Source organism: Medicago truncatula, chromosome 4 (assembly GCF_003473485.1).
Source record: "Medicago truncatula cultivar Jemalong A17 chromosome 4, MtrunA17r5.0-ANR, whole genome shotgun sequence".
NCBI lineage: Eukaryota > Viridiplantae > Streptophyta > Magnoliopsida > Fabales > Fabaceae > Medicago > Medicago truncatula.
Genome location: NC_053045.1, coordinates 39,847,170 through 39,859,220, shown reverse-complemented (window position 1 = coordinate 39,859,220; position 12,051 = coordinate 39,847,170). Strand labels below are relative to the sequence as shown.

At 34.1% G+C, this 12,051-nt stretch overlaps 1 protein-coding gene across 1 annotated transcript; it reads left to right on the top strand.

Moving 5' to 3' along the window:
• The first annotated feature begins 1,245 nt into the window (after nt 1-1,245).
• On the top strand, nt 1,246-9,512 carry LOC11443923 (anaphase-promoting complex subunit 2). The gene is made up of 17 exons (XM_003607703.4): nt 1,246-1,557; nt 1,626-1,718; nt 2,158-2,389; nt 2,720-3,009; nt 3,161-3,232; nt 3,353-3,597; nt 4,017-4,433; nt 4,544-4,745; nt 4,884-4,998; nt 5,106-5,188; nt 6,413-6,532; nt 6,659-6,747; nt 6,821-6,902; nt 7,098-7,289; nt 7,772-7,840; nt 7,973-8,147; nt 9,019-9,512. Exons 1-16 carry the CDS (start codon nt 1,327-1,329, stop codon nt 8,093-8,095), a joined length of 2,655 nt encoding a protein of 884 aa, XP_003607751.3. The 5' UTR covers nt 1,246-1,326; the 3' UTR covers nt 8,096-8,147; nt 9,019-9,512.
• Nucleotides 9,513-12,051: the final 2,539 nt, after the last annotated feature.

The following is a 12,051-nucleotide window of genomic DNA, read 5'->3' as shown; positions in this document are numbered from 1 at the left end:
ATTTTAAGTGACTCTCTTATGATTATGAAATGTCTTCAATAGCTCTGTAATATTATTATATTGAATTCACATGTGTTATTATGACTATAACATGTCTTCAATAACTCTGTAAAATTATTCTATTGAATTCATATGTGTTATGATAGACGTTGTCATAATCTGATTGACTGTGCTATGTGATTATGGACCTCTAGTGTGTGTCACCAAACTAAGAGTGTTATGTGAATATATGAAATGATTCTTATGTCTTTATGTGAGTGTCCTACTGTAAAATTTTGTGCTATCAAAATGTAGAAAGTGTTTATCGACATCGAGTCATGCCTATGTGAAGTGTTGTCGGATACTTGGAGTGATTTAGGTCTCAATATAGGGAAACACACTAGTTGTGTTTGATAGTGGGGATCTACTTTTTCGATAGGGGTACATCGATGAGAGAATTTCAATGTGGCCTAGTTGAAAATTCTTTAGGGTCAGGAGCTATCGTGCAAATATGGATGTGAAAAGGCAGAGTGGAAACAAAAGGTACTTCCTCACCCCCTTAATCACCATTTAAACTGTCCACGTCTCCTAAGACATTATTAAATTTCTATATACATTATATGAAAAGATAAATAAATATAACATATTTAATACTGTAAACACAAATATCAAATGTATTTAAGTGAATTACTCGAGGACAAGGTCCCCGTAGAGTAAGGGTATGATCCTCCTCTCCATGCCTGCAATATTATCGAGGGGACATGCTCCTCCATCTCTACAAAGAAAAATCAATTCCTCACGAACCCCAGATAGAATAGTTCCCGCATGATCCCCATTTACGAATGCATATTGACATATATGAGTTTTCGAAGTTCAAACTAGCAAAACAAACTTTTTTTGTGGGGTCCATAATAGTTTTCTTCCCTCTCCATTTTCATTCCTCAACCAAACAGATACCAAATAGAATAGTTTCTGCATGATTCCCATTTACGAATGCTTATTGACATATGAGTTTTTGAAGTTCAAACTAGCAGGAGTAAACTCTTTTTTTTTTTTTTTTGTGGGGTTCATAAGAGTTTTCTTCCCTCTCTATTTTCATTCCTCAATCAAACGGACCTCAAATAAAATAGTTCCTGCATGATCCCCATTTACGAATGCATATTGACATGAGTTTTCGAAGTCCAAACTGGCATGAGTAATCCTTTTTTTTTTTTTTGTGTGGGGTCCAGATGAGTTTTCTTTCCTCTCCATTTTCATTCCTCAACCAAACATTGAAAAAACACAGTAGTTTTTCCACAACACCAAAACCCCAACATCGAAACACAATCACACTGTGGAACAACGACAATGGAGGATTCTCACTCATCACTGTTCAACATAGGAATCCTAGACGCACTCACCCAAGACCAACTTCACGAAATCCTCGAAAGCTACAACCTCTTCTGTAAAGCCACACAATCTCTTCTCGGCGGTGCCGGCGACCTTTCATACGGTGCTGAATTTGTTTCTCACGTTTACACCCTTTGTAAACACGGTCTTGAATCACTCGTTCGTGATCACTTTCTCAAAGTCTTAGAGGTACCCAACAAAACATTTCACTATTTGAATTTTAAAGTTTCAATTTTTATTGATTTCTTTGTTTGTAGGAAACTTTTGAACGAAACGGGTCATCGAGGTTTTGGCGGCATTTTGTTCCTTATGCTGATTTAGTTGGTTTGAACAAGAATGGTGATGTCAATGTGAGTGTTTATGAATTATGAATCTTAGTTGTCATTGTTTTGGTTATGGTTTGTACCTACGAAGCACTAACACAAACACGTTACACCAGTAATAATTTGAAGAAAAAAAAATGGCATAATTGAATGTAATCACATGTGCTGGTGTCGGACACCGACACATGTCGGACATTGGACACTTTTGTAAGGTTGAGTTAGGCCCAACTTAAATTCCAATATGGTATCAGAGCGTGTCCAAGATCCGTTAAGCCGCCTGCTGTCAGGTTTCCGCTATTGCACCACTCAGATCATGCTTCAAATGTCCAGACCCGTGTGTGTGTTAAGAGTCCCACATTGTAAGTGATATGGCCTGACAAGTGTGTTTATATGTGGGCACTTTACAAGCCAGTTTTGTTGGTGCTATAGAGCTTGTTACCATGTTTTTTTTAATGAAATGAAACAGATTGATGAGGATGAGATTGAGAGTGTGCTGTGTAATGCTTTGGAAGAAATCTCTTTGGAGAAACAGTACCAGGAGAAGTGTCTGTTAATTTTGGTCCATGCTTTACAATCTTTCAAGGATCAAACGTCAGAGGAAAGGCATAATTTTGAAGCAGAAAGGAATTACCTTACCTCTAAGTACCAATGGACTGTCTCTTCCGTGCTTATGGCTACACTTCCTCGCGTTTTCCCTGGTTTGTAAGCGGTTTGTTGTTCTTTTATGTTAATGTTAATGAGGGATTTCCTTTTCATACTGTAAATGAATGTTTTACTTTAAATTTTGATTATAGAATCTTGTCGACAATGCTCTTGGTTTTCACCATATGGCTAATTTTACATGGAAATTTGCTTTCTTTAGCTCTAATTTAGAAATAGGTCATACTCTGTGCAATGTTTTCTTTGATCTCCGAAACATTAGTTGATTGAAAGTTTTGCTTAATTCCCTTGTTTGATATTTTTTATGTGCTTAAAACTTCAAATTGTTCTAATCGGCTTTGTATTTCCTTTTCATTTGCTACCATTAGCTATATTGCACTGGTATTTTAAAAGAAGGCTGGAGGAGTTAAGTACAGTCATGGATGGGGAGTTCACTGATGATGTATCTCAAAATAAGGATGACATGGATTTAGATGAAAAAGGAAAAATATGCAAGGATGGTGAGATGGATGTTGATGAGTGCTATAGCGACCATCGATTCTCAGAAAACAGTAAACTGGTGAAGAACATTGGAAAAGTTGTTCTTGATCTCAGAAGTCTTGGATTTACTTCAATGGCTGAAGATGCATATGCTTCTGCTATATTTTTACTACTAAAGGTGAGCATGTTTATGAAATTCAAAATCTGGATCTTCCAGTTTCCCTCAGTCTCTTGCAATTTCTTCTTTCACCTTTATGTTGCACTCATCACGCGTCTCTGTTTGATTATAATCTTTGGGTGGGTCATTGACTCATTTGTATGACTTGCAGGCAAAAGTATATGATGTAGCGGGAGATGACTTTAGGAGTTCTGTCTTGCAATCTATTCAAAGCTGGATACAGGTTTGTAGTGCATATATATTGTGTATGTGCATACTTTGTGTGCACTCCTTTGCTAGCTGTTTAGATAAACAAATGTTTTCACGATTCTAACATACAATACTTATAACTGGAATCATTCAGGCTGTTCCTCTCCAGTTTCTCCATGCCCTTCTTGTCTATCTTGGTGACTCTGTTAGCTACGAAAGTACTTCATCAGGTCTCAAATCACCTTTAGCCCCAAAATCATCGTCATGCTGTCCTGGAATTGATACTCCCTCTGAAAGTCTTGTCCGATGGAAGTTGCGGATGGAATATTTTGCTTATGAAACACTGCAAGATTTAAGGATAGCCAAATTATTTGAGATAATCGTTGATTATCCCGATAGGTATTTTGTTAATTGTAATTCCCTGCTTTCCTCCTGGGTTTTCTGTTAGAAAATTAATTAGTTGTCTTCTATTATGTCTTATTAAATTGAATGGCATTGTCAACCGCATTGACAGAAACATGATTAGTCACTTAGTGGGTATAGCTTCCTGCAGTAGTTGGAGGAGAATTGCGATTGTTCTTGGCTTTGACATGTTCTTATGTAATTCGTTGTTTTGGTTCTTTGACTGGACAATGAAAATTGAATTTAATTATAAAACTAATGCTTTATCCGGCTGCATGCTTTAACCTTGATTTGAGTATATTTTGAACTCCAACAATAAGCATTAACAAACTAATTCTCTGGTAGATCACATCTCATTTGTTTATGCATTGTTTTCTGAGCATTTATTTTCCTTTTCTCTCTGATGATACTTCAAGCTCTCCTGCAATTGAAGACTTAAAACTTTGTCTTGAATACACCGGACAACATTCAAAGCTGGTGGAGTCATTTATTTCTGCACTGCGTTATCGCCTTCTTACTGCAGGCGCATCAACCAATGATATATTACACCAATACGTTTCTACCATTAAAGCCCTAAGAACGATAGATCCTGCTGGTGTTTTTCTTGAGGCAGTTGGTGAACCAATAAGGGATTACTTAAGAGGAAGGAGAGATACAATAAAATGCATAGTGACCATGTTGACAGATGGGACTGGGGGAAATTCAAGTGCATCTGGAAATCCTGGAGATAGCCTTCTTGAAGAGTTGAACAGAGATGAAGAAATTCAAGAGAATTTTGGTATTGATGATGATTTTAACACTGATGATAGGCAAGCATGGATCAATGCCACACGGTATATTTATAATATGGATTTTGATTCGCAGTTTTCACCGTTCTTTCTGATTTGGTCTGCCTGCTAGGTTATGAAATTGATGTTTCTTCTCAATGGGCTTTTCCAAACAGATGGCAACCTGATCCTGTAGAAGCAGATCCATTGAAGGGAAGCAGAAACCAAAGAAAGGTTGACATACTTGGAATGATTGTCGGCATAATTGGTTCAAAAGATCAATTAGTTCATGAATATCGAACTATGCTTGCTGAGAAACTTCTAAATAAATCTGATTATGATATTGACTCAGAGATACGTACTCTAGAACTCCTTAAGGTACTTATTCAAATAAAACTTTTTGTTGCCTTTTTTGTTTGACTAGATATGTTAATATTTTATCATTTTTTTAATGTGTATTCATTCTTGATTTTGATATCAATATGTAAACATATGTTTAATGCTTTGTTTCTGCAGATACACTTCGGAGAGAGCAGCCTACAAAAATGCGAGATTATGCTCAATGATCTAATTGGCTCAAAGAGAGTCAACACTAACATTAAAGCTACCATAAGTCAGCCACCTCAGACAAGTAATTTCCAAGTTCAAATAACCTCTATTTGTGATCATTGCCAAAGATGGTTTTAACTATTATTTGCTTCAATTCCTTTTCACCAAAATTTGTCTATGCACTCTTAGGTGTGGAGGTTGAAGACAATGCAATTTCCATGGATAAAGTAGCCGCCACTATCATATCTTCTAATTTCTGGCCTCCGATACAGGTCTGTTGATAAAATTATTTTATTGATAATTTTTTATTTTCAGATAATGTGAAAAAGATTAATATATTTATGTTATGATTCAAGTTATAGTTCTCACTACCCAGCCCGTATAATATACTTAGGTTCATTAATATCATTTCTTCGACAAAAATACCAATAAATAATCTTCAATTAGATTGTGTTTACTATTATTTATATGTGCTAGCACCTATAGAATTAGAAATGAGGACATTAGAGAGATAGTTGGGGTAGCACCTAGTAGAAAAGATGGTAGAAACTAGACTTGGGTGGTTTGCGCATGTAGAGAGCAGACCTGTGGATTCTGTAGTTAGGAGAGTCGATTAGATGGAGGGGAGTCAGATCACTAGAGGTAGGGGTAGACCTAGAAAAACTATAAGAGAAACTATTAGGAAGGATCTAGAGATAAATGAGTTGGAGAAAGACATGGTTGTTGATAGAACACTATGACGCCGTTTGATTCATGTAGCCAACCTCACTTAGTGGGATAAGGCTCGGTTGTTGTTGTATTTATATGTGCTCGTCAATGCCTTGCAGTACTGACTCCTTTTTATTTGATACTGTAGTTTGTAAATTCAAATCATTTTAGTTTTAGGCAACTCATCCTTGCCTTATCTTAAGCAATTGTAATCTAAAATTTCAGAATTTGAGCAAGCTTTTCTTTTCATACCACCAGGTTTCCACTGTCATTCATCACTTGTATATTTTACATTTGTCTATTATGTTGAATCAAAATTATATTTTCCAAAAGTAAACGAACTATTCCTTATGTATATGCAAGAAGTTGATGCTACACAGTATCCAAACTTCTCTTTCAGAAATGGAAAGTAAAAACATATTAAATCAGGTTTAAAATTTTGATTAGTTCTTTTTCATGAAGCTTAAAATGATTCAAAAAATTGTTGATATTCATTGTTGTTCTATGTAAACTCATGTAGAGTTTCTTCAAACTAGCATGAATTTGCTTTAGCATTTCATGGTGTTATTAGTTATTGTTTCCTGAAGTTCAATTAGCTTTGCTTTTATCATCTCTTTTTTTATTTTGAAATGTTCTCAACTTCAAGCATAACATCAAGAACTATGATAATATAGTCTAGTATTTTCAATAAAATGAATTGTTCAACGAAAATATATTTTTATCAATTGCTTTGTTGTCATGCAAAGCTATCCACTCTGTTCTATGACTGACTTTGAAGAGAATTACAGGATGAGCCCCTTAACCTGCCTGAACCTGTTGACAAGCTTCTCTCCGATTATGCAAAGAGATTTAGTGAAGTCAAAACACCCCGTAAGCTTCAGTGGAAAAAAAGTCTTGGGACTGTCAAGGTTAGTTCTATTTTTTCCCCTTCCAGATCTCATTGTCTAACGGTATTTAGCACAGTTTTTGAATTTGATTAGTAGTGTTGTCCCTGACATTTCTATCTTCTAATTTTGTCACGTCCAATGGTATAGCTGGAGTTGCAGTTTGAAGATAGGGAAATGCAATTCACCGTAGCCCCTGTTCTTGCATCTATTATTATGAAATTTCAAGATCAAATGAGGTATCCTAAAAATCTATCAATACATTTAGTCTATTGTATTGACTGTACTGTAATATTATGTTTTTGCTTTCAGTTGGACCTCTAAAGACCTTGCAGCTGCTATTGGGATACCTGTCGATGTATTAAATAGGAGAATAAATTTTTGGATAAGCAAGGTGGGTCTGTTTGGCCTCTTGTATAATTCTTTTGGTATACTTTTAGGTATTAGTACAAACACTTTTGCAGCATGGTACGATTTAGTTTGTGAGACAAATATTATTATCTCTTGTCCAATTAGGAAACTTCCGTTGGTTTGTCCAAAACAAGAATTCTAGTTATTTTATTCACTTGCGGCTGTGTTTTTGTAACAGGGGGTCATTGCAGAGTCGTCGGGGGGAGATTCCTCTGACCATGTATACACTATTATGGAAAACATGGCTGAGACAAGTAGGAATGGAGGCGGCAGTGGCAATGCTCAGGAACTTCTTGGAGGCGATGATGAGGAAGACAGATCTGTGGCCTCGGTAGAAAATCAACTTCGGAAGGAGATGACTGTGTATGAGGTACATGAAATAAAGCTCTTCATTTCATATTGTGACTTGCTTTAATATTTTTAATCAAATATAAAAAATTTAGTACCAACATTTTCGAGTCTTTTTAACGTATGTTATTTAACCTTTGGTGAATTTGTAGTAATTTTAATGGTCTTCTGACAACGAAAAGGCCTTCTATCATTTTCCATGCGTAGTGAAAAGTAAAACCATTGAATGAAGAAACATCATAAGAGAACTGAAGTCCCTGAATAAATATAAGCATCTTTTTCATCATTAGCATGTTACTCTTAGTTTTTCCAAAATTTATTATATAATAAATCTTTTGCCTTATGATGATGGTTACTTTGGGCTGCACAAGTTTCTCGTTTATGTTTATTGAAGTATTCAATCACAAGGGAATATGCAATGCATATGAATAAAGATATCTTTTTTTTTTTTTTTTTTTTTTGAAAGATGAATAAAGATATCTAACATGTATTGTTTTATGGCAGAAATTTATCTTAGGGATGCTCACAAACTTTGGTAGCATGACATTAGATCGCATTCACAATACTCTCAAGGTAAGAATGGTTTTTCACCCCTATACCCTTGAACAAAAAAAGGTTTTACACCTTTATAATAAAATGATTGGACACAAATAACATGATCAACAAGATTACTTACGTGATACTCAGTCGTTTCTATTACCGCAGATGTTTTGCATTGCTGATCCCCCTTATGATAAATCACTTCATCAACTACAAAGCTTTTTATCTGGGCTAGTATCTGAGGAGAAGTTAGAACTTCGGGATGGAGTGTACTTTCTAAAGAAGTAGCGGCCTTATGGAACTGTGGTCATCCTTTTGGCCACAAGTTTTAAGCAAAAAGGTGAAATGTTTTACAGAACTTCCTTAAATTGCCATTTTTGTTTTTTTTTTGCAAGAGTCGGTCGATTTAGTCCTCAATTTTACAAAATAGCTATTTATTCCCTTCGATTAAAGAACATCAATCAGTTTAGTCCCTCGGGCAAAATATTTCATTAGTAAACATTCGTAAAAACCGCTGAAGTACCTAAATATTGACTTCAGTAGCCTCGTTCTGCATCAAAGCAAGCATAATTTTTGGTCATGAGGGGAGCTCAGGGGATCATCCTCATTAGGACAAGAGCAACCACACAAGTGAATTGGACACAACATCTTAACCTAAAAACTTAAGGCATTTTGTTTACGGGTTCTCTCATTTCTAACTCACCTTGTTTGCCATAACAATCTCCCCCTCAAGTGTGAGTCATTCTATTCATCTAATTAGGCTCCCCCTTAAGTGGAAGTTTTTTTCATCCACATATACTTGCACCGCCATTAACGGGACACACTGTCTGGCCATCATTCTCAGGAAGACTGTCGACTCAATGAGCCGGTTGAACCATAAACCTTGATACCATTGTTGTGTCACGAGGGAGTCCAGAAAATCATCCACATTTGGCGAAAAGCAACCATACAAATGAGTTGTCCACCGCATATTAACCCAATAATCTTTATAATTATGTGTGAAATTTGAAAAAAGTATGAAGTTATCTGACATTATTCAATTTAAGAGATTAAAGTGTTATTTCTTAAATTTGAGAGACTAAATTGACTCTTACAATTTCAAGTACTATTTACTCACAGTCTATCATTACATTCATAATGACTATCATTGTCTTCATTTACTGTTGTTAATATTGGTTGTTATTATCATAATTTTGGACTTTAATGGACAGGTTCTGATCTGACAATTTGCTGATAAACTTTGACAGCAACTTGAGCTCTCCCTTTTTTGTTGTCATATGTGTTATTTGCTACGAGGAAACTGACACAGTGACACTTGGCATGGGTGAGTAACAAAGTGAAGCTTTTATTGAACTGGTTGAGACTTGAGAAATGAGATAACATAAATGGCTTAAGATATGATTCCTCCACTCCACATGTTACAATCTATAGTTGACACAAACTATAAAGCAGTCCAACGCTCATCTTTGCTATCTTGATAAATGTGTCAACTTGAAGATATTATTGGATTTCATAGTCATGTTTTTAATTCATTTCAATGTACCACCTGTCTGAATTTGTAGGACTTGGTTAGCCTAATAGGAAAAGTTATGTTATATTGTTATTATGTGGTGTTATTGTACATATCAAACATTGGTAGATATGTATGACATTTTGTAACAGTGAGATGAGCATGAGATTGGATTATGTAAAATTCATTATTGAATACCGTCCGTACCTTTTTATGAGTTAAAAAAAAAAATTTGTCCCTAAATATAAGATCATCTACAATTTTCTAGATGCATTGATTACTTTTTTTTTCTTTTTCTTTTTCAAATATACCCCCTATTAATATTACCAAGTTGTCTTGGTTTATGAAAAGTTAACATTAAATATATATTTGATTAAGGTAATCTAGTAATAGTCATATACATTTGAGACAATTTTATTAATCCAACCACTTTTCTTAATACTTCTTATTTTTGTAAACTACTCCTATAAAAAGGGACGGATGGAGTATTTGAACTAACGTCCGTTACCATATACTCCTTTTTTATTACTAACGTTTATACTCTGATTATGAATGAATAGATTCATTGTAGTACTTTCTCTTTTTTATTTAACCTAACAAAAATACTTGTATTTTAGCCTATCAGTGAAATTCACACTCAATGAGTGTAGAAAAGTGAAGAATTGCGGATTCAAACTTGCACTTAAACATTTCAAATATCTATTTAGCATTTTATCATCTGAATTGTATTTGCAAGACATACTTTTTCTTCGGTCTATAACTATTTGGGCATTTATGATTCTTCATAAGAAAATCATTTAATAGAAAAAACTATATATTAAAAAGTCATAGCCATATTTGATTAGTTATGCTCAATTCAAACAGTCAAAATTACATTAATCGACATTTTCACTAAAAAAAATGTTAAAATTACATAAAAATTCATATTAGATGAATATCAAGAGTCCAATTGGAGAAAAATATATGCACAAAATGTTTATCATTAATTGCCATATTTGATTAATTATCCTCAATTCAAAGGGATGAACATTTAAGTATCCCAGAGTCAAGTTGTGAATTACGTTTGGTCATGCATTTTCAAGTGGTTGGAGAGTTAAATGCCCACTTTCAAGTAAGGTGGCAACATTTTAATCACTTTGGTGAGTTGGTTAAATCGAAGAGAGGAAGGTTGGTCATTTGATTTGGTTGGTCATAACTTGGTGTATTTCGAGTGTGGATTGGCATTTTATTCAAGGGATGGTGGCGGGTGATAAAATTGGTGGATCACATAAAGTTCCTGTCTAAATTTGGTTCATTGGTAGATCTGATTGTAATTTGAATTTTGTTACTCTTAATACTTGTCTATCTTGGAGAATAATTTTGTTTTACAATACTTGTCACTTTTAAGTTTTAATGTAACATTAATTATTGTCTTGTCAATAATAGCCTTGCATATTTATTGCAAAGAGAGAAAAATAGAATGAAATAATAAATGGTCAAAGGTATTATAGAAAACACATAATTTCATCAAAAATAATAAAATTTATTTGATTTCTTGGTTACTGCAATTTCTTTAAAATGAACATGTATTTTGATACGGAGGGAGGGAGTAAGTAATAATGTTATACCAATTAATTCAAGTGTTGCTTAAAATAGGGATCAACATACATTGGTTCTTAAGTAAGATCTCAGTTTATACTTTATGGACGAAAAATATGGTTGAAATTGAACGGAAGACACTTTTAACGTGTTTAGTCAAATTTTGAAACATAGATTAGTCATTGGCCGAGCCTATGGTACTTTGCATCAATAATATTATTATTAGGTATTTGCAAAACATGTTGACTAACAAAAGAATTTGATGGAGAAGGTAAATTAATTAACGTTGTGTAATTTCAGAGGGTAATTGAAGTTTTGTTAATGTCAGAGAGTAATTGACAAAACTTACAATTTTAAAAGGATAATTGCCTATTTACTCTTTTTTTTAAGGTCAAAGACGTTAGATTTATCATTTGTGTAATTAGCCTAATAAAATAATTAAATTAGTGGTGTTAAACTTGCATAGTTAATAAGAACGATTAGAATAATTTTTAGACCAAACTTCGAACAATTAGAATATCATTGTTTTATGAATCCAATATTAACACCACAAATAAATTTGATATTTATGCTATTTATAGTAGTTTCATCCGTTAACTCGTGACCTACAAAGATTCATCGACTAAGTTCATGCAATATATTATTATAGTCATTTTAAAATATATATTTAATTTTTTAGTGAGTGAAACTTTGTCTTCTCTCTAAGTTTTCTTCCTCTTTCACTCATTGAAGAGGGGTGATTTTTGGTCAATCTGTATCTTTTTTTCCCTTTCTTTCAATCTAAATAAGTGATTTTTACATACGTTTTTCTTTCGTGTTTTTTCGTGATTTCGTCGTCTTAGTGCGACGTTGTGTTGTTCGTCGTCTTGTGTAGCGTTGTTTGATTTCGCATCCGTTGTTGTGCGGTGTTCGTTTGGTTCGTATTGAAAAATCAGTTTCAGACAATCACAAATTCAAACCATGATTTGGGCGTCAACGTTGCAAATCCAGAAGCATGAGTATTCTGGTGATTTAGATTTCATTATATTATTTGTAGGCATTTTGCCGTTGTATGCTATTAACTTGGGTGTTGTGAGTTTGTTCGCAAATTCACCCTATACGTTTTTAGCGATATTGATCGATCATGTTTTTGTCTCTGATGTATTCTATCAATTTG